This window comes from Camellia sinensis, chromosome 10 (genome assembly GCF_055761805.1).
Source record: "Camellia sinensis isolate YWXY chromosome 10, ASM5576180v1, whole genome shotgun sequence".
Taxonomy (NCBI): Eukaryota; Viridiplantae; Streptophyta; class Magnoliopsida; order Ericales; family Theaceae; genus Camellia; species Camellia sinensis.
The window spans coordinates 87,334,460-87,362,245 of record NC_138970.1 but is presented as its reverse complement, the minus strand read 5'-3'; the positions used below and the strand labels follow the sequence as shown (position 1 = coordinate 87,362,245).

Here is a 27,786-nt window from a genome sequence, read left to right as displayed (position 1 = left end):
TTGATCATGTGCCTGAACTTGTGCTAGTGTGCAGCATAAATTAACTGGGAACAATGGTTAAAAAAAAGAAATTGAAGATGTGCATTTCTTTTCTTTTGGATAATTAGCAGAAACTAAAAGTAATGGATTCAGTTAGGATATTTTGAAGCCGAGTCAGCCATTTGAGGCATTTGATTAGTGATTTTTTTTTTCTTTTTTTTGTTTTGTTTTGTTTTGTTTTTTAAACTTACAATTGGATTCCTAGTTAATCCAATTATATCTTTGAAGAACTGTCTTTATTCTTCAGACTGAAGAATGGAAAAAATAAAATAAAATTGGCATTTGCTAGATCTTTACGAGCAGGAAAAAAATGTGTAAAAAATAAAATACATAGAAGGAAAGATGAGACAATGTACAAGAGATACAAATTTTAACTATATCTTCGTAGTAAGTTCATCCATAACAAATGTAAAAACTTATAATTTATATATATACATTTTCCCGTTGGAATAACTTCTTTGCAGCTTGAAAAAAGCATCTCATGCATACTCAATGTAAAAAAAGTTAGCCTTTTGAGCTGAAAAAGTAAATAAGCTGAAAGCCACTTTTCAAAATACTACTGCATGTCTGTGGAATATTCAAATTGTAAGTTACATAAGCTGCAAATAAGTTTTTTCAAATGGGGAACGTTTATTTATCACCCCAAAAAAAAAAAAAAAAAAAGGGCTTTGCCAAATGGATTATAATTCTTTCAGTGTGTTTTCGACTTGACTAAACTCAACCCAAGCTGACTCCAAACTTGAGTTTAAGCTTTAAATTTTTATGAAATTTAGCTCAGTCCAAGGTTATATACTCTCCAACCAAAAACTTTTTCGGAATATGCATTGGCTATTAGGTTAGATTGACATTATCTATGGAGTTGTGGACCTACATGAATGGGTTTTTATTTGCCAATTGGCCGCATTTCTCCCCAATTTTCCCTTTTAGAACTCTTTGCTGGCGGTTTGTTTGTTTCTCCTCCAGTTTTGTCCCTCTGCGTGTTTTACTCTTTTTTTCACTGGTGGAACTTCTTTTAAAAAATATTTTGATTGCTGCTGTGCTTATAGATTTTTCAATTTGTGTAGTTCGGTGTATTTTTAGTTAGGAAATTACTTGTCACAGTCTTGTATTTAAATGGTGCAGTTTGGTGATTATATTGTGGAGTAGTTATGAACTATCCATAGACTATTGATACTTTCATTCTGTGCTCTGTTATTTGAGGCTTCAAGTGAATGAATCTTCAAAATCTACTACTCTTGGTTTCATTTATCATTACAACTTGAGTCTATGAAGTACCTACACTTCAAAACAAGTGTTGTATCCATGTTGGACACACGGACACTTAGGGGACACGCGGACGCTTCGGGGACACGTATAGGACACCCCACATGGCGTGTCCCCTTATTTAATTAATTTATTTTCTAGGGACTTACTAGGGACACTTCGAGGACACACTAGTGACATGCCAAGTTGTCTTTGCTCCCATTTTATTTAGTGCTTTTGATGAATGTTGAATATTTATTATTTTTTCTTAAATTTAAATACTTAATAGATTATCTATAAAAAAAATAAAAATAAACTGTAAATGTTAATTTAAAAGTGTTTTTTAAATTTATTTATAGAATTAGAGTTAGTTTTAGTTAATATTGATTGTTTGTGGATGGAATATTAATCCAGATAGCAAATAAAAATATATGAAGACATATTTTATGGCCGTGTCCCCGCCGTGTCTTTGTCCCAGTTTTTTTGAAATCCCCGTATCCTGTGTCCGCATCTGTGTCTGTGTTCGTGTCCTAATCTGTATCCGTGTCCGTGCTTCTTAGACTTGAGTGGTAGCACCAGCAAATCATGTTCCTTCCCCTACTATTATTTGTCGTGTCCTAAGAAGCACAGATACGGATACGGATGTGGACATTGGACACGGTGATTTCAAAAAAAAAAAAATGGGGACATGGACATGGCAAGAACACGACAATAAAATATGTTTTCATATATTTTTATTTGCTATCTAGATTAATATTACATCCACAAACAATCAATATTAACAAAAACTAACTTTAATTCTATTATTTTTAAAAAAAAACACTTTTAAATTAACACTTATAGTTTATATCTTTTTTTTGTGGATGATTTATTAAGGTAGTGTTTGGTAACGTTTACGTTTTTGGTTTATATTTAGAAAAATTTTGTAAACTGGTTTTTGTTTATTTTTAGAAAAACATAAACTACATACAAACACGTTTGGTTTGAACAAAATGTTTGAAAAATTTTAAAAACATAAACTAAAAAATATGTTTGTTTAGGCCTAAAATATTTATATTTATTTTTTATTATTTATGGCAATGGGATCATACTCATTATAATTGAAAAAAAAAAAATTAATTAAAAAAATAATTGAAAAAAATTATTTGAAAAAAAAATTATTGAAAAAAAAAATTGTTAGTCAAATTTTTAAAGTTCTGTTTAAAAACTAACGTAAGCTCATTTTTTGAGTTTACGTTTTTTTTCCTCAAACTTATAAACAAAAACAACCATTTATAAATCAAAAAAGTTACCAAGTAAGTTTTTATGATAGTTTTTAAAATTTTTGTAAATATAAACTGAAAACTGAAAATTGAAAACGAAATGATTACCAAACAGTATTGCAATATGTGAAAAAAATAATAAACATTCAATATTCATCAAAAGTACTAAATAAAATAGGGGAAAAGACAACTTGGCATGGCCTTAATGTGTCACCAAAGTGTCCACTGAAAATAAATTAATTAAATAAGGGGACATGCCATGTGGTGTGTCCCATACTTGTCTCCGAAGTGTCCGCGTATCCTTGAAGTATCCGTGTGTCCAACACGGATACGGCACTTGTTTTGAAGTGTCGGTGCGTCGTGGGTCGTGTCTCATCTCTTTACTTAATTAATGGTTAGGTTGTATATAATTAAATAATTCTTTCCTCTCTCTGCCAAATTCCAGTCTGCAGCGTTGATTGGAGATTTCAACAATTGGAATCCTAATGCTGACATCATGACTCGGGTATGTTATAATTGCTCAGTTTTCTTAAAGTATCAGCCCCAACTCTTAATTAAGTCCGCAGATAATTGTTGGAATTGTTCTATTATCATTTTATATGTTAATTTGCAAAAGGTACATAACCTCTGCTTTCCTTTTTTTTTTTTTTTTTTGTGCTTCTCTCTCTCTCTCTCAAATAAATGCCTAGTTTTCGTCAATCTGTTTGTTTCTTTTCATTATTTATTGTATACTAAGTGTAATATACTATTACTAACTTTATCTTGTTCCAAAATGAAATAAACTAGAGGTGTGTTATAGTAGTTATAATCATAGTTGTCAAATCGGGATTCGTATCGTGAATTGAAATGGCCTCGTACCAAATTGCGAATTGAATCGAATTGAATCACGAATCGTAAAGATTCGATCACTTTTTCTAAATTACTTAAAAATATATATCTACACATTTAGATGTCAAATATATCTTATGAATATAAAATATTATAATCATAGTTGTCAAATCGGGATTCGTATCGTGAATTGAAATGGCCTCGTACCAAATTGCGAATTGAATCGAATTGAATCACGAATCGTAAAGATTCGATCACTTTTTCTAAATTACTTAAAAATATATATCTACACATTTAGATGTTAAATATATCTTATGAATATAAAATATTTAGACTTAAATCAATAAAATTGTTATTTTGAATGATAATCACTTAGTTTAATAGGTAAGAAGTTAACAAAGATAATTATGTAAGATTGTTATCTTATTTTTATTTTTTTTCTTTTTTAGATATTTCTTATCAACCATTCTTAATAAAGATATTAACCAAATAGACAAATTATCAATTTCTAAAGTAACAATAATTAACAATGATATTGATATTTGGACAATAAGCATACATATTTTTCTAAGTAATAGTGAGCAAATAATAAAAAAGTATTATTTAGAATCTTTTATTTTAAAGCTTAAAACATTTTAAAAGGTATAACTGACATCACACATATAATATTCAATTTAATAAAATAGCAATAGATAATTCATAGTGTAACTTCAATCTTAAATATCTTTAGAGGATATATTACGATTTTTTAAAGGGAAAAAAAAAAAATGAGAAGAGAGGTTAAAAATATGTTGGGTCTGACTGAATCTGATTAGATCCTATTAAAAACTTCATGATTACTAAAATAACAACAAATTATGTGTATATGTTGGTTATTTTGGTATTAAACGCTATTAGAAGTTGTATTATGTTATTTTCACTAAAAAAATGGAAAAAAAAGAGTCGAAAATATGTCGGACACAATAATTTTAAAAATTGCATGAATCGTAAAAAGTGAATCGAATCGTGAATCGATTTTGAATCGTGAATCGATTTTGAATCGTGCGATTCACTAAAGATTCACTTCCAAAATAGATTCACCCACAGATTCGTATCGATTTTGCAAAAATTACGGATCAAATCGTGTATCAAATTGCGAATTGTAAGATTCTGATAACTGAGGTTATAATAGGCGGGCATTGAAGGTGGTTGTAAAATGTCTGAGGTCCAGGGAGGTAATATGATTTTGCTGTTTCTGATAACAGTAAATTAAATGACCATCTTGTTTTCTTGAAGATTGCTTTGGCATGTTTCCTTGAATGTGCTCCCATTATGTTCTTTTCAATTGGTGATTAGCAATAAATGGCTTTGAGTCCCTGTTGTCTTTCAATTATTTGAAAGCTTCGTTATAGGAATTGGTATTACTTACAAGATATGTATGGTTTAATGTTGAGACTTTGAACTATGCCACTTAGTTGCCGAGTCATCCCATGCTTCAACTTACCTGGCTTAATGTTTGCTTTGCTTTCATGAAAACTATATCATTTCTGGACAGAACCTTTTGTTATTTGTGTTGAGCTGAAATGTAGCCATGTTCGTAACATGAACACAAGCTCTGTGGCCTTAGTAAAGTATATAGTATTGGTGTGGTTAATGAACTTGGTGTAATTAAATGTTCGAAGTATTCCAACCTTTTCCTTCACTTTGGTATCCATTTCTTGTCAAATTTGGATTCAACTGGCACTATTTTTATTTGGATGTGTTGGATGACAAGGGCTTGCATTCATTTCATGGAAATCACCTCTCCAGAAGCAGGGGCAGGACTGCACATGTCTTGTTGCCCTCACTAGACCCTGCTTTTGCAGGAGCCTCAAGCACCGGGTCATTCTTTTTATGTGTTGCAGAGTTGAAGGAAGATCTACCCAAGTTTTATTCATTGTGTCTCTGGTCAAGTAAGTTTTAGGTGTCATTGGGCATAGCAATCAACTTCCATCCTTGTGGCATTATTGAGGGGTTGAAAGCTGAGATAGTTGCTAAGGCTGCTTAAGGACTAAAAGTTGACTCCTTTGAGATTTATTAGCTTGTACTTCTGTCCCTGGTACTCACGAAAGATGCTTGTCAGCTGCAATTTGCAGGAATTAGTTTTTGTAGCAAATTCCTCAAAGAGTATTGTGTGGTCTAAAAATAATCTAATGTGGCATTGTTTGACAAAGTGATGCCGTGCCAATGTATTTGCTGAATCTAACTTCTAGCCATAATATTGTGTTTTCTGCAACTTGTGATGTGGTATTGTCATTCTTGTGTAGTATATTTTGTTATTAATTGTTATGGGATTAATAACACATTGTTATTGACTTGATGGCTGATGCTATTCTAGTGGTATATACTTAAGAAATTATTGATCTGGGAGCACTGGGGATCTCCATCGGTTGTAGCATTTTCTTGGCATGGAAATGGCTAGATTTGGTATGGTGGGTTAAGTAAATTGCATTTTGGAGGAGAATGTAATTGGTTACTGGCAAAATGTTGTAGCAACTCTATTGAATTTGAAGGATAGGAGAGTAAGTGAAAATAGGTGTAGGATGATTTTTGGAAAAAAGATGGGGGAACGTGAAGGTCTTTGAAGTTGTGCAGATTTTGGCCTTGGGGCCAGTAAATTTGTGGTCATAAAGAAAAGGGTATTTTGGTGGGGAAGGAAGGACATGATTGTGTGGACTTAAAATTGTTATAGAGTCTTCTCTTGTATGATTTAGCCTGATAAAACTGCTAGAATTATCTTTAACACTTGTAATGCCTAACAATGTAAACGTTCTAGGGGGATTGTTAGAAGTGAGGTCTTCTTGTAGAGATCTGGGGCTGTCAGTCTTTCTAGCTTCCCTTGGAAAGCAATTTGGATCTCTGAATTTTGATCAAAACAGGCCTTTTTAACTTGTGCAGTTGTCTTAGAGAGGATTTTGTCTATAGACAACTTGATGTATGATAGCTTGTTGAATTTTCAAAACCGAAGCTTTTAAGGGCTCCAACATTGAGTAATTTAAAGTTTTAGTCTTAAAATTGAAGGCTAGTAGGTAAGAGATGGGATTAGGGTTGATTTGAGGGTGGTTAGATAAGGTTTTGGGGCTGAAAAATGCACTTTTAGGGGGCTGTGAACAGTAACCTGAGAATAGTAACTCGGATGTGTGCAAAGAAGGAATAGAGAGAGAGAGACAGAGAGAGGGAGGTGTTTCACCCTGCAAGGGTTAGGCCACTCACACAAATACAATCTCAAATTTTCATAATACCAACTCCTCCTTGAATTATTGATATTACACTTGCACATATATTTCTAGTCAAAGACGTTCCTATTTCTATGGGGATTGACTCAAATTTAAAAACTAAGAATATTTGGTAAATACTAATATTCTAGACCTACTCGGATTCCAAATGAAATTCAAATAACATTACGTGACTCCAAGATGACCCATGGACTATGACCACTAATCATTCCAACAATTACTGAATTTACTATAAAACCCCTAAGTACAAAAACCTACTATAATAATATAAATCGATTTAGCAACGTAATAAATTATAATAAATCCAAATAATGACTCAATTATTCCAAAACTTAAATCCTTGATGCCTTAAACATGCTTCATATGAATTTCATATTTTCCCTTTTTCTTCTTTTCATGATCTTCATCACAACTTCATGGGTAGAGTTAGGCTCCTTTCTAATTATTGTTGTGTATATATGTAAGTAGCGGAGATACAGTGAAGCATCATTTAATCCATTGTTTGCCAGTAAGTGGGTTTTGTTCCCAACTCTTCTCTTTATTTGGGTTCTAGTTGAAACTAATCTGATCAGTGTCTTGGGTGTTAAGTAGTTTCAGGAGGAAAGGAGTCAGTAAGAGGGTACATGGGTTTGGGAGGCAGTTCCATTAAACCTGTGACAGAGCACTGGAAGGAAAAGGTTCACCTTCGTTGATGAGGGGTTGCCACTTTGGAAGTTGAAGCGAGTGTTGTGCACAATATTTTTTTTCTACATGCAAGGGACCCTTTGAAACTTTTGATTATTTTATTTGTCTTTCGGATGATATTTGCCAAGGAAGATTTAAAATTAAAATTAAAGAAGCTGTGAAGGGGACACAACTTAGTTACAATGGCAAGAGAATAGACGAGAAAAAATGCTGAAGCCTTCCAGAAAAAAACACTAAAACACTAAATTAAACACTAACACTTGAATTTTCTGAGAATTTTTATGTATTTTTATTAACTTAGTTGTAGATTCGTAAAAAAATCACTCAATTTTCCCAATAAACACTTCTACAAGGATTATAAAACAGAAATCAATAAGACTGCTATTCAATGCTTTCAAAGGCTCATTGCACAATATAAGGGAGACAATTTCAAAAAGCGAAGGGTGGATTGTGTTGTGATTGGGTCGAGCGAGATGATGGAGGGTAGAGGAACGACTTTTGAAGAAACTCGATGGGGATTGTGTTTTTGATGGCCAAAGTGTTCAGGATAGAGAACAAGGGGCTTGTATGGGGGTTGGCCATTGTAGTGTAGTGCTGGCTAATTCAGCATGTTGGAGAGTGAAGTGCATGGAGGGAGAGATCATGGTCTTAGGATGCAGAGTCCTAGGGGCAAGGGAGTTGGTGGGGCAACGAAAGAATCTAGAATGGGGGATTTAAAACTTAAAATTTATCGCTTAGATGCCAGGGGGCAAGATATGGTGTCTACGCGTGGTTGTCATCTGATGATGAGGAAGGAACAAAGGATGTTAGGCTTTAGGGCTAGAGTGGTTTTGGGTTTGTTCGTCCGAGATTAAGAAGGGGAGTAGAGAAAATTGGGTTGGGTGCTCAGTGGGCTTTACATTTGCATTGGGGTGGGCTTTACATTTGCATTGGGCTCATCAAGGGGCAGAGCACGAGCACTCAACGAGGGATTTTTTTAAATCCCAAAGTAGAAGGTTCAGAACGGGTCTCTATGGGCCTTCATTTGGGCAGAATTCTTTGAAGTCTTGTGTTTGAAAACAAAATATTTTTTCTTAACTGACAAAAAGCAATCTGAATGGCACCCAATTGCTATGGACTTGGGGTAATGGGCCTAGTCTCTTCTTTGGTTTCTATGGCTAATTCTGTAGCGCATGAATTGCAGAGTGGTCTTCAATGGAGGAAGAGAGGAGTGAAGAATACTTTTGAAAATCTCCTATCTCTGTCAAAAGGTGAGACTAGTTGAGTATCAAATCCAGTAATTTTTAGAGAAGATGGTGATCAAGGGAGTAGAGCTCCAGCCGATTGAAGCACAAAGAATCTTTTGAAACAATGTTCAATTATTACAGTGGAAAGAAGAGGCATGAGGATTTAAAAGGGAAATGTGGGAAGAAAAAATATTTTGTGTCTTCAGGTAAGAGTTTAAGGGGGAAGCATCCAGACATCAAATCTTCCATTGTGATTAGAAAAGCTGGAGGAGACAAATGGAAGTTGATGACAGAAAATGAAAAGGCATATTTTGTGAGCATGCCGAAAATTGAAAATCATTTGTTGGTAACTTGGTGGCTTCTTGTTGGGGTTGTATTAGGGTGTTGGTTCTTATTTTATTTGAAATGTTCTTGCTTTCTTTCCTTTTTCTTTTGGGTGCCAAACCCCCCCCCCCCCCCCCCCCACAAGAAAAAAAAGCATGATCTCTAACGCAATTACTTTTTTTTTTGTTGTTGATCCAAAAAATAAATAAATTCAGAATTTCAATAGTGACCCAGAACTTTGGTATACCACATTGAAGCTTCATATATAAAACCTGATTTCCAATTAGCCTTCCATCTTTATTCCTGAAATTTATTTGAACCATGACTTTAGACACAAGGAAATCAGTGAAGAAGATGAATCCTGGTGTGATTTGTAGTGTCGAAATTTCCAGAAAAATCTTCAATTAACCCATCTTTTTTTTTTTCCCCCCTGATGAAGAGTTTTGTTAAACTTGGGTATTTTTTAAATCAGCTCCGAAATTATTGAGATCTTCACTGTAAAATTTATGGAGATTATAAGATTGAGATCTACAATTTACTACGTAATTGCACCAGCATGTCCTTATGGCAATAATGATGCATGCAAGCAAGGACTGTAAGATTGGGATCTACAATTTACTATGTAATTGCACCAGAATCAGAATGTCTTTATGGCACTAATGATGCATGCGAGCAAGGACTGCTGACGTCTCATGTAGAGCTTCATCTGATGATGTCAAACGTTCATGAAACAAGAGAAGATAAGATTCTATACGGTGCTTCTTTGACAGAATCATGCTTTCTCTAATCGAATGATTCGGTGAAGGAGATCAATGAGTGTTACTGAATGATCAAACCCCTCTTAATTATGTACTGCATCACAGGAAAGTCCACATTACCTTTACAATGATTAAAATATTATAATGGACAGCTGGATAAATCATTAGCACGTTATGTGGGTGTTCAGATAAAGGGAGGCCAGTCAATGGACATTTGTTATTTTGAATTTGATGATCTCCTTCTAATATCCACAGAACATTAAACCTTTACCATTTTAATGCCATTTTCTGAATTAATTCTGTTTAATGTTGTTCAGTGACTTATTACAGCATTAAAATCATTGATATTTTATGAACAGAATGAGTTTGGTGTCTGGGAAATCTTTTTGCCGAACAATGTAGATGGTTCTCCACCAATTCCCCATGGTTCAAAAGTAAAGGTAATATCTCCAGGATGAGCTTGTAAATGATAATAGAATTTGAGATCACATTGTGATTTAATGTTTATGATTCATTAAGTTTCTTCATGACCAAAAATTATAAAAGCTTGTTTCTCTTTTCTGAACAGTGTAATATTCGTATAATTTTAATTTAGATGAATGATATTATTTAGCACAAATGGATGTGTTCATTTAGCTGCTTGGGAATTTTTATTATTTTTTTTCTTGATTGTTTTTTATTACTTTGTGGGATGGAAAGATAAGCCTTATTGTGCCTACCAAAGAACACCCTCATGATGGCTTGTGAATTTGTGTACTCTTGAAATCCATCAAGTACATGAAAACAGATTTTGTATATATATATATGTATATGTTAATCACATCCAATAAAAAGATACATTTCTTGTCCCTGCAGCCTTTGTAGCTGTGCCTTTGGCCCCCTTTGACTGTACAGGGCCCACCTTATCCCCTCCATTATCCTGCACCAACCAAACACCAGTTGTCTGGATCAAGTAAAAGCTAGTCCCAGGATTGGATGTCCCGGGACAATTTGTCTGGGGAAGTTCAATCCCACCTAATCAAATGTCCTAGGACATAAAATCCTTCACTATTCCATCTGCAAAGCAAAAACATCCTTAGTGTCTTGTTAGTTAGATTTTCACTGGTGTCTCAAGGTAATTGCTTTATTTTCTTGATGTATCAGATCTTACTGTATGGTTGTTTGCACAAACTCCACATGACAAGGGTTAAAGAATTTAAAATTTTTTATCCACGGCTATTTCCAGCATTTCACCAACTTTACGCTGACAAAGACATAAACTTACTTTTATATTTGACTTGCTTTGTTTGGGGTTGAGAGAGAATTTGGGCCGTCGATGGAACCAGATGAATATTTTGAGCTTTAAGATTTGGGCAATATTAGCATCCATCATTCTCTCGGTCTTGCCCAAGGCCCATCAATTGCAGTTTCTCTATACAAAAAGTTTGGCTAACCAAATTGCTATATTACAAGTTTGCTAGTTGACACTGTTGATTGCTTTAAGTTGCTGTCACATTTCCTGATCAAAACAATGTTAAAGTACAATTACATATCTTTCATTTTGTCTCTGTTGGGGACTACTTGTAATTTACTCATATTCTTTTTTGGTCTTTCTAGCACTTTTTGGATATGATAATTAGGGCCTTTGTTTTAGTCTGGGCTGCCTTGGCTTGACACAGTTCTTAGTAGGTTACATACATACATATTGTACAAGTATTTGCATTTCTGCTGCTGAATATGACTATTTTAATTGTTATTGTAGATCCGCATGGATACTCCTTCTGGTATTAAAGACTCCATTCCTGCTTGGATCAAGTTCTCGGTACAGGCTTCAGGAGAAATTCCTTATAATGGAATATACTATGATCCACCGGAAGAGGTATTGTTCCCCAGTAGCACATTTAGTTATGACTAGCATATAATAAAGAAAAGGACAAATCTGGAATTTTACATGTAGTACACCTAGGGCTTTATGTAATCATTTTTAGGTTTAGTTCAAGTAAAGAAATTTTGTAATTTTGTAAATTGTTGGACGTGGGATGCAAGGGTCATCTATGGGTCTTCTTATTAGTCAAAATTATTTTATTGGGTTATCTAAGGAGACTTAATTAGATCTAGAATATTTTAGTTGGTCAAAAAATCTCAAATTTCTAATTTTGGAATCATATTACTTGTAGGAGTAGGGATAGGAAATGTCTAGAAGCATATAAATATGCACGTAGCATTTCTACGCAATAGAGAGTTGAGTTCATTTAAGATTGTGTTTTTGTGAATTTTCCAGACCTTATAGTGAAACACCACTTTCCATCGACTCTTCTTTACATGAATAACAACCCATCAAAAAGTGCTCTTTTCAACCTCAAAGCTATATATAACCATGCCCATATCACTCCTAAACCCCTTGCGAGAGGATTTGTTCCGATGTTTCATTACTTCTAAGCCCCTTCGCATATCACTCCTAGCCCCCTTTTTTTTTTTGAGGGGGGGGGGGGGGGGGGAGTGTTTCATTATCATTTAGTGTCTTGTGAGAGGATTTGTTCTCCTAAGGATAAAGGGGGCTTGGGGATTCATAGTTTGGTTACGTTTAATTTGGCCCTTCTGGGTAAGTGGTTGTGGCGTTTTGTAGGAGAGAGGGAGTGGCTGTGGAGGAAGGTGGTGGTGGTGGCTAAATATGGCTTGGGTGACGGGGATTGGTGTACAGGGGTGGTAGCGCAAAGTCATGGGCAGGGTTTGGGGAAAGGGATTTGGTTAGGCAGTGAGGAGTTTTAGTAGAGGGTTTGGTTTCGAGTGGGGATGGGGGATAAAGTACGTTTTTGGAATGATAGGTGGTGTGGAGAGGTGCCTTTAGAGGTGAAGTTCCCTTCAATATTTTGTATTGCGGTTGATTGGGAGGCGACGGTGGCTTCTTGTGGGGTTGGGCAGCGATAGTCGGTTGTTTGGAATATTAGTTTGTGTCGGGAGTTATAGGATTGGGAATTGAGTCCATTGGTGGATCTTTTGGGCTTCTTGTATGGGTTGCGGTTTGGGTGGGCGTGAGAGGACTCCTTGGTGTGGGATTGTTCGCGATCGAAAGGAGTCTTTTTGGTGTCCTCCTTTTATTGGGTTCTTATTCGTAAGGATGCCCAGGTAGCAGGTACTTTGTCCAAGGTAGCTTTCCTTTGTGTGGACGACGATATTGGGGCACATTTTGACTATTGATAATCTGATTCGGCGTCGATATATTTTGGTGAACTGATGTTGCTTGTGTTGTGGTGATGCGGAGACAGTGTATAATTTGCTTATTCACTGTCTGATAGCGTCATGGCTTTGGATGCTTATTGTTGCGACTTTTGGATTGGCTTGGGTCCAACTGGGTTTGGTGGTGGAGGTGTTGTGGAGTTGTGGTAGCGGTACGGTAGGGTAGGGTAGGGTAGGGAAGAGATGTCAGAAGGCATGGATGCTTACGTCCTAGTGTATTATGTAGTTGATTTGGTTGGAGCAAAATATGCATACTTTTCAAGGTGTGTCTCATTCGGTTCTGTGGTTGGGGAGGTGGCTTTGTACTGTGTTGCATAGCTGGGTCACAGTTTCGGTTGACCCGGATGTGTTAGCTTTTGTAGATTTTTGTGGATGATTTGATTGTTTAGGTTTTTTGAGAGTTTTTCTTTTTGTATTATTTGCATCGCCTTGATGCCATTCTAATAAAGTTTGTTTATTTATCCTCCCCCCCCCCCCCTCCCCCAAAAAAAAAAAAAAAAAAAAAAAAACCCTTCATCTACCCTTTGACTATCAATCTGCATAGACCTTTAAATCACACGTTCTCAGAAAATTCAGCAAGCTGATAGTTTGAAAATCAAGCCTATTTTGGTTCTTCATCCACAAACCCTAACTCCACATATTTTATGTAACCTTTTTCCACCATGAAACATTCATAAGGCTGCTATATTTTGAGTATTTAAAATTGTCCTACCTTCATCACTTAGTTAAATTCAGGATTTGGAATTATGTAATCTTGGGAAGATTGGTTTAGAAGAAAAATAGAAAGGAGGCCATAACAAAATTGTCTGGAGATTTATTGCTGCAATTATTCGAGAATGTGTAATAATTTATAATTATAGAAAAATCAAGTTCAAGCTGACTCTCAAGTGTAGAAGAATAATTATACTTTAACTAAAGTAGTTGGAGTTTTGTGTCTGTTTCAAATGTTTACAGTGCTTTTGTTCATTTTTTCAGATATTCGGGTCCATAAAATTGATATTTTGACTTGATTCTTATAATTTGCCACTCTGTTTTTTTGGCTAATGAAGCTCTTGCCATTTTCTTTATAGGAGAAGTATGTATTTAAACATCCTCGGCCAAAGAAACCAAAGTCACTAAGGATATATGAGTCACATGTTGGAATGAGTAGTACGGTGTGCATTTTCCCTTCTCTCATGTAATGAATTGGAATTCAATGCTTAATAGTTTTTACGTACTTTCTTAACCTTTCTTAAATAGAGCACCATGCACCACATGCTAAACCTCATTTTATCCTTAAATTTGTAATGCACGCATGAAACTTTCTTACTTTTCTGCCTAGAATATATGTGCAAAACTAATTTATTCAGAATGTATGTATTTTGTACTTGTTTTTGTAACATTGATGCTCACTTGTGTCTAGAAGAATCTTGAGTGCCAAGCTATGAAGCACGGGTACTCCAAAAATAGTGTCGTACGAGTATCGGGTATTTATCGGGTGCGGATACGCGTATCGGTACGGCTGCACGTGTACCAAGTACGGCAAAAGGGGGTCCGTTACGTTTGGTTCATTCGGGTACGGCGTGGGTACGCCATGGGTACACATACCGGGTACGGTAAAAGGGGGTCCGGTACGTTTGGTTCATTTGGGTACGGCGTGGGTACGCCGGGGCCTTTTTTTTTTTTTGGTGCCCTTGTAGATCATCAATTTTGATGTTTCTCTGCTGTCCTGTCTATTTGTATGAATTGTATAAGTATATCAGCAAATGATTTTGATGTTTTAAAAGGCAATTTGAACCCCAAAAAAAAAAAACAAGGCCTATAAAGGGCAGTTCTGTGTATGACTATGCATTATGCTTTTGGTTCAGATCCTCCTAGAATTTTTTTATAAAAATCTTTAATCATAACAAACTTTTAAAATTTATGCACAAAACATTAAAAATTGATACGGTATTAATTGATTAGTAGTGGTTGGGAATGATGTAATTTTATGTATTATGCAAATTGCAATTGACAACCTACCTCAATTGAGAATATTTTTTCCTTTACTGTTGGCAATTAACTTTAAATCTTTCTTTGGCCTCCTGTTATTTTTTTGGTCTCACCCTATAAAAATAGCAAATTGATGAGCAAAAAAAAGGATTTTAAAAATAAAGTATGGTAACAAATTTACAGTGCATAACATGTCAAAGTGAGAGATTTTACAAATATTATTTTTAACGCTTAATGGTTTTAAATTATAGGAAAATGAGTAGTTCTCTTTTTAGTTTTGATATTTAATTTTAATTTGTAGGTTGGATCCTTTAACCATAATTATATAAAATATATATATATATATATCGGCGTACCACAGCCGTACCCGTATCATACTTTTTTTGAGTTTTGCCGAAACGGCGTACTTGTACCGTACCCGCACCCGCACCCGCACCCGCACCCGCACCCGTGCTTCCTTGGTGACAAGTAAAACAAGTCTGGTATGCTGTATAGTTTAGCTAACCTGTTTGTGTTATTAATTTTTTTTTCTTAATAATTCTTTTGTGTGCATGGAAATTTCAAGATATCCATATATATGTTTGATATGGTTGATTCACAACAAATCACATATATGAGTATGTTCCATGTCTCAGTTTTGGTATTTGGGGACCCCACATGTGTCTGTATGGAAGTGTAACTGCTACTGCAACTACTTATGTAGTTTTTTTTTTTTTCTTTTTTTTTTTTATGACATCTGTTCTTTTCTGTATGAGACAGTTGATGTCTTCTTGATTTCTATTTTGTTAAGTGAATATTTTGTAATTTTTTTTCTTTTAGGTAGTTTATGCTGAAAGAGATCAGAATTGATTGATTTTCAGGAACTTATGCCTTGCACTAGCATTGTGCATAGCTTGTTTGTTAAAACCTATCACCTACTTCACCCACTAAACCTAACCCACTACACCACTACCACCTCACCTACTCCACTAAACCTAACCCACTACACCACTACCACCTCCACTTTATCTACTCCATCTACCACCTACTACCACCTACTCTTCTATATATAGGAATCATTGTAACATTCAATTATATCAATAAATAATACATTAATTTTAACATGGTATCAGAGCAAAGTTAAGAACTAGTATTTTTCGCTTCACCGGCGGGCGGCAAACTCGCCTTGACCGCCCGCCGGACCTCAACCTAGTCTGCTAAAAATCTCTACACTTACCTTCAAGTTCCCTTTCTTGTTGTTCTTCGCCGGATCTCAACCAATTCAAATCTCTCTCTCTCTCCGATGATGAATTGAGTTGAGACCAGAAACAGAGTTTGAAGAATGGTGGTCCTGGTGCCGTGTGGACTGTGATTACTGCTTGCAGAGTGGACCAGTGCTGTCCTTGATTGTTCCTAGTGTTGACAAAGGGGAGAGTGAGAGAGAGAGCCATGGCTGTGTGCGCCACCGACACGACTCGAGCCCTTTCCTGCCGAAACAGCCACGCCGCGTCGAACCTTAAACTCATCTCGATCTTCGTGATCTTCTTCACAAGCGTAATCGGCATATCATCGCCGGTAATGCTAGCTCGGCTGTTCCACGGCAAGTCGGTCTACGACAAGGCGATCCTCATAATCAAGTGCTTCGCGGCCGGAGTGATTCTCTCTACATCGCTCGTCCACGTCCTCCCAGACGCCTTCGACGCCCTCGCCAACTGCCAGGTGGCGTCTCAACACCCCTGGAAGGACTTCCCCTTCTCCGGCCTCGTCACTCTAATCGGAGTCCTCGCCGCCCTGTTAGTCGATCTAACCGCTTCCTCGCACGTCGATAGCCATGGAAAGTCGAGTATCTCCCTCTCGGCTCTCTCTGCGCAACTCAGCTCCACCTCCTACAGACGCTGTGACCTTCAAGGCCTCTCAGGAGTGGTGCTTTTGAGCTGCAACCTTGCTGACAAAGCTCTTTCTGTTTCCAAGGTGATTTCCATCAAGGGAGAGGCCTTCATGCCGACAAGCTTAGGAACTAGCTCCTCTGCAGAGCTATTGTGGCTGGTGACAGGTGTATCCAACTTACAAGGTTTTGATTCCACGTCTTTGGCTCATGTGCGGGCTATATCTGGTTTTAGCAAACCAAACCAAAATAAATAAATAAATAAATAAACATTCCCACGTGATACTATTGGGAAGGCATCTACCATCCCACTCAAACTCATTAGGAAAGTGCCCAGCTGTTGCACACTTCCACAAACAAATATAATATATTATATTATATAATAGTTAACATAATATTTAGTTAACATAATATTTATATAATATATTATATTTTGATAGCCAAAACCGGCCCACGGTATTAAAAACCTCCCATACACTCCAAATCAACGGGAAAATCAAACTTGAATCTTCCTTTACAATGCACCACACTCTCTCTCTCTCTCCACTTTATCACATGGGCTTGTCTTTTCTCTCTCTTCCGTTTGATTTCAAATTCAATTATTTTTATTTATTTTCTTCAAACCATTTTTAATCTTTTTTACATACCCAAATTTCTTTATTTTCTATCTATATATCTATCTTTTTTTATTGTACTATCTTACCCAAACACAACACTGTCACCATTATTTATTTATTTATTTTGTTTCTTTTACAAATTTGGCTCTCACCTTTCTTTTTTTATTTTTATTTTTTATTACTTTCTCATTCACATACTTCTCTTCAAATTTATTTTCTTTTATTTTCACACAAAAAAAAAAAAAAAAAAACAAACAAACAAAAAAGAAGAAGAAGAAGAACTGCACACCAAACTCATTTTATTCATGTCGGGGCTCACCCCGATCACCATGTTCCACCATCACCGAAAAAAAAAAAAAAAAAAAAAAAAACCAACCAACCACATCCATAGGCGGGATTTTTCTTTCCCTTCTCTACTCTACTGCCGGTTTCTTCTTCTTGCTTTTCTCTTGGGTGTCCCGTGACTGCCCAGCCTCCGTGCTTCCTAGACCACCAAGCAAGTTGCCTCCTCCCTGCTCCTCCACTACAGCATATGGTGGCCCTCCAAATCGGAACATAACGGTGGCCTTCCGCTTCAGCTCCTTATTTTCCGCCTTTACCACACTTATCTCTGCTCGTGCATCCTTATATATACGCTGGAGTAGAGCCAGTTGGGCGTTTAACTGCTGCACCTCATTTGTCCTACTCTGCAGCCGGTGCGACAAGTTTGTGACCGCAGTCATGGTTTCAACACATGACTTCAAAGTATACTGATTGGCCTCAATATCAGTTTGCACCGCCATTTTTTGCTCCACAGACCGCATCGGAAAGTTCAACGGAGCAAAATCAGAGGTGTTTGGTTGAGGTTCACGGGCCACCGCACCAGTTATCTCTCTTGTTGACTCGTTGAGGTCTGGAAAGAGAGTGAGCAGACTACGGGACGAAGAGGCCATTTTCTGGGCAACAGAGTGTTTGAAGATTTGCAGCTCTTAGAGACAGTCTCTCAGAAAACGAATATCTCTCTCAGAAAATGAAGAGTTTTTCAGAAGTTTTTTCACAAGGTTTTTTTGTCTTCGCTTCTGCCTCAAGCACAGCCTCCGCCTCAGTTTATAAAGACCCTGACGAAGAGGCAGACACGCGCATCATGCGCCTCTCGGCGCTCGCCGACAACATGGGCGCTCCTTTTGATAAGCACGCCTTTTGATGGCACGCCTTTTTATGGATTGGGCACGTCTTTTGATGGCACGCCTTTTGAAAGATTGGGCACACCTTTTGAGGGTGCGACTTTTTAAGGGTCCGACAAGACTCTGTAAACTGTCCCGACATTGATTCCGGTTAGCTCCTTCATGGGTCCGACAAGACTCTGTAAACTGTCCCGACATTGATTCCGGTTAGCTCCTTTATGGGTCCGACAAGACTCTGTAAACTGTCCCGACATTGATTCCGGTTAGTTTCTACAAGGGTCCAGCAAGACTCCGTAAACTGTCATAACAACTATCACAACATTGTCTGCTACAACGGTCCGACATGACCCCATAAACTGTCTTCTACATCGGTCCAACACGAGCCAGTGTCTTCTACATCGGTCTGCCATAACCATACAGTCTTCTACAACGGTCTGACACGACCATACAGTGTCTCCTATCCATTTTTTATTTTTCAGATTATTTTCTTGTTTTGTTACTCTCTCCAAACTCAAGTTGGTTAGTTCCTATCCCCCTTGAGTTTGCGGGGGGCTGTTAAAACCTATCACCTACTTCACCCACTAAACCTAACCCACTACACCACTACCACCTCCACTTTATCTACTCCATCTACCACCTACTACCACCTACTCTTCTATATATAGGAATCATTGTAACATTCAATTATATCAATAAATAATACATTAATTTTAACATTGTTTGATCTCATTTACCCTTGAACACTATGTACTTAATGAATTGCATGGGGATTCTTGCCCCTTGAGTAATAACCTTGATCTTTCAATTAATTGAGAACCTGTGAAAGATGAAGTGACTCGGCCTGATATTAACTCTCGGCTGTTTGAAACTTGTAGGAATTCATAATTCAACAAAAGGACGTTTAATATTCCCATTATCCTCTTATGTGTATATATATTATTTGTGTACTATATTGCGAGGGAAATTCTTTATTCTGTATGAGACAGTCGATGTCTTCTTGATTTCTATTTTGTTCAGTGAATATTTTGTAAATTTTTTCTTTTAGGTAGTTTATGCTGAAAGAGATCAGAATTCATTGATTTTCAGGAACTTATGCCTTGTGCTAGCATTGTGCATAGCTTGTTTGATCTCATTTACCCTTGAACACTATGTACTTCATGAATTGCATGGGGATTCTTGCCCCTTGAGTAATAACCTTGATCTTTCAATTAATTGAGAACCTGTGAAAGATGAAGTGACTTGGCCTGATATTAGCTCTCGGCTGTTTGAAACTTGTAGGAATTCATAATTTAACAAAAGGATGTTTAATATTCCTATTATTGTCTTATTTATATATATCATTTATGTACTATATTGCAAGGGAAATTCTTTATTGAGAAAATTCTTTTATTACTAAACGTCCTTTGTATTATATTGAGAATTTGTATTTATTTATTTATTTATTTATTCGTGAGTACATAAGTTAAATTGGACCTTAAACAAGGGCCAAATCCTCTAATCCACCAGATGTATACAAGGCCCTAAAGAACATATGTCGTGAAACTTATAAGCCACCACTACTAAAAGAGATCAGACGTACTAAATTGAAGAATGAAAAATAAAATTTCCTTAAAACATGGTTCATGTAAACTTTATTAAAGCCTGCTCGTCACTCTGAGATTTTAGACGTACTACTTCATAAGTTCTTGCAATATATTATTCACTCTTGCAACACGGTCTAGTAGAGATAATTCCCACAACTTTAAATTTTACCCTTATGCTCAAGGATTCTTGTATACTAATTTCCCATTTATGATTTGATTATTCAAAATGCCAATATGTTAATTACTTGAAATCTATTTGCACCTCTATGAATACTCCTTCCCAACTTTTTTTCCTCTAAGAAGTATTGTTTAAAACTTAACTATATAGAAGATATCATCTTTCATAGATTCTCCCCAATATAATTACTGTCATATTTTCTTTTATTTGAAGTAGTTTAAATTGATGATGGTTTGCTTATGTACAAGGAAGTCCTGCATATGCAATATGATCATAATAAATGGAAACGTTAAGGGGAGGGGAAGACCTAAACTTACATGAGATGTGATAGTAAAATTTGATAAGGATTTATTTAATTTAGATGAGCATATCAACCTTATAGACCTTAACAGAGCAAGATGGCAAAAAAAGGATTCATGCAGCTGATCTCATCTGATTGGACACAAGGTTTAGTTTGGTGTGGATCAACTTATTTTGGGAAAATTTTCTGCAAGATGTTTTCATACTTCCCTTCAATCTTTCAGGTGATATAAAAGGTTTCCTGTTCTGATCTTGACTTTGAGATGCAGGAACCAATTTTAAATTCATATGCCAACTTTAGAGATGATGTTCTCCCTCGCATCAAAAAGCTTGGTTATAATGCTGTTCAGATCATGGCCATTCAAGAGCATTCATATTATGCTAGCTTTGGGTAATTTGTGTTTGGTATATAATATATGTTTATGTTTGTTGAAACTTTATGTAATTTTCTTTTACTTTTCCTGATATGGTTGGGCTGCATTCTTCCATATTTGGTACATATAAATTGGTTACTCTTGTTTTCTTTACTTTTAACATGAAAAGGCATATTTCATTTCTATGCCTCAGGTACCATGTCACTAATTTCTTTGCACCAAGCAGCCGTTGTGGAACTCCTGACGATCTCAAATCTTTGATAGATAGAGCTCATGAGCTAGGTCTGGTGGTTCTCATGGATATTGTGCACAGGTAATAATTAACTTTTGGGATACATCCTATTTGTTATTTTAAAGGTTGGAGGTTTACAACTAGTTGCCTGACTTGTGTCCTCGTGCTGTAAAATGTTTTTATTTTTGTGGTAGAATAACTTTGATGTTCTGTTTTTGTGATAGATTCACTGACGACAGAATGAAAAGAATTTTCATTTTATTTATAAATTCAACTACTGTCTTTTGGTGCTTATGGAGGATTAGTTTCATCAGTAATGGGGTTAAACCATTAAATAATGAGTGTGAATCTAATGGGAGAAAAAACTGTGTTCACTTGTGTGATTACAGGTTATGCACACTTCACCACTTTTTTGTTTATATTTACTAGTACTTACAGAGAAGGAGGGCTGTTATCTATAGCTTTTAGAGGAGGGTCTATATCAGCATAAAACAGAATCATCACATTCCATAATTTATTAGGGTTTCTGCAGTGATATATTGCATGTAATATTTTGTCCAAGCATTGGCTAGTTATTTGTGGTAGGGAGGGATGGACAAGAGGTGGACATGCAAATTCAATCTCTACAACCAAAGAGAGTGTACTGTTTTTGGGCACTTCAATTCATTTTCATGAGAAATGAATCACGTCTTGATCATATTGCGGTCTTATTTTAATCATTATATAATTTTCCTGTTAATCTATTAATTCTTTTGTGCTCTGTATCTGACTGGAAATACTTTATGAATTCAGCCATGCATCAAGTAATACGTTGGATGGACTGAACATGTTTGATGGAACTGATAGCCACTACTTCCACTCTGGATCACGGGGTTATCACTGGATGTGGGACTCTCGTCTTTTTAATTATGGCCACTGGGAAGTATGTGCTAATTTCAAAGTTATAGTTCAATACAATGAAGTTCACCTTTTCTTTCTCTTCATTTCTCTAGGCATAAACATTAATTTACACTTGTTATTTTAGGTAATGAGGTTTCTTCTTTCAAATGCAAGATGGTGGCTGGAGGAATTTAAGTTTGATGGGTTCAGATTTGATGGTGTTACTTCAATGATGTATACTCACCATGGATTGCAGGTACAATTAAAATGCTATGGGACACCTGTGTGCACTTCTTGTTGGGAGTAGTATAGCATGGTTATATATGCGAAGTTCATCATCATGATTGGAAAAGCAATGACCTGAAAGAAATGTGTAAACGAAAGTGTAGCTAATTTCTAGTACTCAACTCAAGTGTGCAGTGCGAAGCATAGTCTTGTATAATATTAGAAATGGTCTTAAATGTTGGCTGAATATGCTTTAAGCCAGCTAATGTCCTATAGTCACCTGCTTGCTCCCCTCCCCTCCCCTCCCTCATTCCTCTTTCTGAAAAGAAGTGAATTCAAATTTATCTTCATTTTTTGGAATTTATAATTGGGCCACGTTCTGTTGTTATGGTTCTTTACAGATCATAATTGCCTTTTCTTGGATCCCTTCATTTTTCATTGTGGAAGACATCTTTAGTTGTAAATCATTTTTTCTGGTGACTTTTAACTGGGGATGACTGAACTTGAAAAGCATCTTGTTTTTGAGTTTTTGGTGTAGCTTAGGTTTCAATTTTGTAGTCTTATCCATTTTATTTTAGTTTATTCTGTATTTCTATTTAGCTTTTTAATTATTATTATGTGTGTGTGTGTGTGTGTGTCTGTGTGTTGGGGGGGGGGGGGGGGGGGTGTTACTGCTATTAGTTGTTTTGCCTTATGATACAAGGCAGTCTTCACATCAGCAACTGGAATGAAAAATGGAATCCGCTGTGGTTCAGGGTGATTTAAAGATTTAAGGTAGATAATTATTCATGGAGGTGGTGGACAGTTGTATTTTCTGTCAAGTGTATTGTGCTTGGCGTTATACCCTCACTTAAGTGTGTTCTACTTAAGGGTTGTATCATTTTTCTCCACAAAATCTCGAGTACAAAATTTAGAAGGGGTTATTTTGATATAGGTTTCAAGATTAGGGCAAGTTTCCGCTAACTCTCTCTCTCTCTCTCTCTCTCTCTCTCTCTCTCTCTTCTGTGGTTCAATCGTCTTTACTATATGTCCTCATGTATTATTGTTGAAGGCATGTATTTAAATTCTCAAGGAAATTCTCTCCTTTTCACTTGTTTTCTACCTTTGCCTTAATTAATCGTTATCCTTTCCTTATTTTTGTTGGCTTGCTTGCTATCCAACCTTACCTCCTTTACTTTTAATACCTTTTCCCTTTGTCATTTGGCCAACCATTTCATATAAATCTTATGTTTTCCTATAGTGCATACTTAATTTTTCTCAACCCTTACTAAACAGGTTCATGGTATGTACTGTTTCCTCTTTCATTTCAATTTCTACTCATTAGTTGTCGATATTTTACTTTAAATGTTTATTGAAGAAATTTAATTGGGAACATCACCTTTGTCTAAAAGTCAAAAAGGCATTAAAATAGTCAAAAAGTCAATAAATTCTATAAAAAAAGTAAGATTCCCTTTCCTTTTTACTTTTTGCACGTCTTTTTGTAAAAAATTAAAAATTCATTCCAAACATACTAAATTTTTTTTACCTCACATTTTAGCTAAAAAACCAAAAAATTACTGAAATAACCTGTTCTCAAACGAGGTCTAAGTAGATGGTTTTTGCAAATTTTTGTCTACCTTGTGTGTCATTATTATCAACCCGTTGTTTGTAAATGAGTTTGGGAACAAGCTATTTTAGTAATTTTTTGCCTTTTTATGAAAAGATGTATAGAAAAGTAGAGAGTGATGTGACAACTTATAGTGACTTTTTGGCTAAAATACTTTAGTCCCCAAACGAAGCACTGGACTTGTTTCACAAACATTATGCCCACCAAACGGGCTCAAGACTGTAGTTAAACCTTATGCATCAGGTTTTATCTTGCTTACCATGTGTATCATTTGGTGGATAAGGGTTTAAACTATATTCTAATTGCAAGATAGAACAAAGCTGAAGAAATTGAGCATCTCATCAATGATAACTGGGGTGTGTGATTGGCAACCTAATTTGGGATGATATATTTTTATGCTGATATATATTTAAAAGAGATCGGTTTTATTATATGTATGCTTACGATAACAGATTTTAGAAACACTGGTTTTAGGTGAATATATATTTTATTTGGCAATAAGCTTACATGATTTTTTTTTTTTAATTCGAAATTTTTTTGACTGTTCTTTTTTGTTAATTACTATTAGGTAGCATTTACAGGAAACTACAATGAGTATTTTGGATATGCTACTGATGTAGATGCTGTGGTTTATCTGATGCTGGTTAATGATCTTATTCATGGGCTCTTTCCTGAAGCTATTACTATTGGTGAAGATGTATGTAAGCTTTTCCTTTTACTAATTATTATGTGCATTCTTTATTCTATACATAGTTTAGGTTGAATGAGTAGCTGGCTCACATGTTTTACTTTTTTACATCTTATTGCTTAGCTGCATAGCCTTTTTTACCTGTTTTTTGTGCGTTTGTCTTGCAATTTCGGTATGTGTGTGTGCCCAAGATGCTTATCCTCTAATTCCCAAATTTCATGACACAAAAAGCAGTGCTAGTTTTCGTTACCTAGTTATTGGATGGCGGGTATTTAGGAAGAATGACAACTACAGAGGAAAGGTGTCAAAAATCTTGTTTTAGAAAAAATAACCAAGATGGCTGTTGTCATTTTTCCTTATTTTTGTAAGTTGAATTGTAAAATATAAACCAACAAAAGATTATGGTTTATTTGTAAAATAAAGAATGCTACAGACAGTCTGACAGTTGTTCAACACTCATTGGCCCATATGGCTTCCACATATACACCACTATAGAAAAGGGTACACTAATTGGTTAGTTCTGTTCTGGTTATCAAATGCAACTAATTGAAAATTTTAAAAGAAAAGCATGCATCAATTGATAACCATTGTCTTGCTACCATTGACATCGTTGGTTTGCAGGTAGCCGTGACCAACAGTTCCATGGCAGACAGTCTGCTCTTGGGAGCACGTCAACAAAGAGTCCTAGGCAGGTGCAATCATTGGAGCCGAATAATTACAATAGACCCTCCAATGACCTCCAGTCCTAGGGAGGTGTCTGGATGTCTTTGTAGGGTCTATTGTAATTATTCGGCTCCAATGATTGCACCTCCCTAGGACTCTTTGCTGACGTGCTCCCAAGAGCAGACTGTCTGCAATGGAACTGTTGGTCACGGCTACCTGCAAACCTAGCAAGACAATGGTTGTCAATTGATGATTGTGCGAATAGTGACAAAGTGGCTGCTTTGACTGGGGATTTGGATGATCCAGGGTTTAGGTAGTGGAACTAACACAACTGATTGATGGTGGTGCTGCTTTGGGTGCTGATTGCTCTTGTGATCTTGGTGTTGGATCGAGTGAGTTTTCAGGAAGTGAATTGAATGTGTCGATGATGGTATTTCATTTGAGTCTCTGTTCCAAAAATAGAAAGCGCTTGGCAGTTTTTGATTAGATTTTGGATATGGAACCGGCTAGGTTTCATACTAGTGATAACAAACTGACGATCAATGAAAATACTTGCACTGAAGTTCTTGAAATAGAGATTAAAGAAATTGGTGAAGTAGCTAGGTTTGGGTTGCTACTGATATAATCTGAAGAATGTAATCTCGGTAAAGGTGATGGAGTGCAGAAAGATCGTTTCTGCAAACGAAGATGAGAAAGACGGACGTCCAAGAAGGGATGGTTGCTGGTGAAGCGGGAAACACATTACTGTGGTCATCATCACTTCCTTGTGGAGGGAGACTCTTCATTTGCTAATACACAGAGTTCGGGTACGTAACTTATTTAGGGTCGATTATCACAACAGCAGGGGAGATTGATGCGGATGTAGCCCATAGGATTAAGGCGGGATGGTGTAAGTGGAGAAGTGCGTCTGGGGTACTATGCGATAAACGAATACCCACTAGACTTAAAGGTAAGTTTTATAGAACGACTATTAGACCAGGGATGTTGTATGGGACGGAGTGTTGGGCAATCAAGAAACAACATGTAGATAAGATGAATGTGGCTGAGATGAGAATGCTAAGGTGGATTTGTGGCAAGACTAGACAAGACAGAATTAGAAATGAGTGTATTCGGGAATGGATAGGAGTATCACCGATAGAAGATAAATTGAGAGAGAATCGATTGAGATGGTTTGGTCATATTCAACGGAGACCAACAGAGGCAGTTGTGAAGAGATGCGATGCTGTAACGGTAGATGGAAGTGTTAGGGGACGGGGTAGGCCTAGATTAACGTTGGTTAGCATTGTAAATAGAGATATGGATCTACTTAATTTGACTAACGAAATGACCTTTGATAGGGCCGCGTAGAGAAGAAGGATTCATGTAGCCGATCCTATTTGATTGGACTTAAGGTTTGGTTTGGTTTGGTTTGTCTTCCGACAATCTTTGGGTGCTTAGTTTCTTTGGGTGTCTAGGGAGGCTCATGAGGATGCTGACATGTAAAAATAGAAGCTTTTGCAAACAATGACTATGAGATTGTGAAGCCCCTTTAGTAGCTAGCCTTGTTATTTATCCCACAATTCACAACAATTGTAGATCTCTAAAGGCTATTCCCATTTGATCTAAATTTTTACATACATGTGAAGGAAAATGTTCAGGCTTTTGTTAATCTTTTATCAATATATTACCTCTCGATGTTCTTGGAGATGTTCAATGACGTTATGGAGCTCTTTAGACTGGAGCATTAAGTACAAAGGGTAAGTGTGTTCGAGACGTAAGTAGAAGTATTCTGTGCGACCACAAAAAGTGATCCTACTCCTTTTTGAGAAGATTTTGAGACATAATAATAAATAAATAAATAATGAGGAGTATTCTGAGTGACCACAAGAAGGTTCTGTTTAAAGAAGAGTTTTAGGCAGCCCTGAAAAATCGTAATAGGATATGGGGAGAGGGAGAGGTTACATATGCATCCAAATTATAACCCACTTCTGCAAAATAAGAATCTCCTTATGCTTGGAAATTAGCTGCAAAAATCATCCTCCTCGTAGGAATAGAAATTCATAGTTGTCGGATCCTCATAATGCCTCCTACTGAGGGTAAGTGTGTTTAAAGTGAGCATTATTGGAACAATCCCAAGAGACCAACCTTGGTCAATAAATCTGTGCTGGTGTTGGCCAACTTTCAATCCACATAATCTATGTTTCTAAGGAAAGTGAATACGATAATTCCATTATTTTTCCTAAGATGACTATTGTGCCAGGAGCCAAAGGAGACAGATCTTATTCAAAAAACCACAACCTTTCATCATACTAAATCAAACATTTGCTGGAGTCTGGAGATCAAAGGATGAAACTTTTCCAAAAATCCCTCTTTTGCAAAACAGAAAAATCATCATACTGAATTGGAAAATATGAAAGTTATATTTCTGCATCATCTAGGAAAATAGCTCCATTACCTTATTGATCTTGCTTACCAAGACAAAACCTGATAAGTTTGTGGTTCAGTCCATGCCATGGAAATCTTTTCTAGGCTTCAGAGTGGGGGAACTAACAACTACCCAGTCATTATGCAGGAACTAGAGAGAAGCAAGGAGTTGAATTCTATCTGGAAATGCCTGTGTAAGCCTTTACA

The 27,786-nt window shown here is 36.3% G+C and overlaps 1 protein-coding gene and 1 long non-coding RNA gene across 4 annotated transcripts in view; both read left to right on the top strand.

The window, feature by feature from the left end:
- The window catches only part of LOC114323257 (1,4-alpha-glucan-branching enzyme 2-2, chloroplastic/amyloplastic), a 66,230-nt gene that overhangs the window by 14,805 nt on the left and 23,639 nt on the right, over positions 1 to 27,786 (top strand). For all 3 annotated transcript variants that reach the window (XR_003651063.2, XM_028270805.2, XM_028270806.2), the window contains exons 6-14: positions 2,989 to 3,048; positions 9,977 to 10,057; positions 11,359 to 11,475; positions 13,904 to 13,987; positions 20,779 to 20,900; positions 21,077 to 21,196; positions 21,908 to 22,037; positions 22,140 to 22,250; positions 24,394 to 24,522. Coding sequence is in view for 2 of the 3 variants with exons in the window: in XM_028270805.2 (XP_028126606.2) it covers positions 2,989 to 3,048; positions 9,977 to 10,057; positions 11,359 to 11,475; positions 13,904 to 13,987; positions 20,779 to 20,900; positions 21,077 to 21,196; positions 21,908 to 22,037; positions 22,140 to 22,250; positions 24,394 to 24,522 (954 nt within the window). In the remaining variant the exon portion in view is untranslated. The remainder of the gene's footprint in view (positions 1 to 2,988; positions 3,049 to 9,976; positions 10,058 to 11,358; positions 11,476 to 13,903; positions 13,988 to 20,778; positions 20,901 to 21,076; positions 21,197 to 21,907; positions 22,038 to 22,139; positions 22,251 to 24,393; positions 24,523 to 27,786) is intronic.
- On the top strand, positions 15,558 to 19,660 carry LOC145801197 (uncharacterized). The gene is made up of 2 exons (XR_014342286.1): positions 15,558 to 15,623; positions 19,494 to 19,660. It is a non-coding gene; the product is annotated as an uncharacterized LOC145801197 (long non-coding RNA).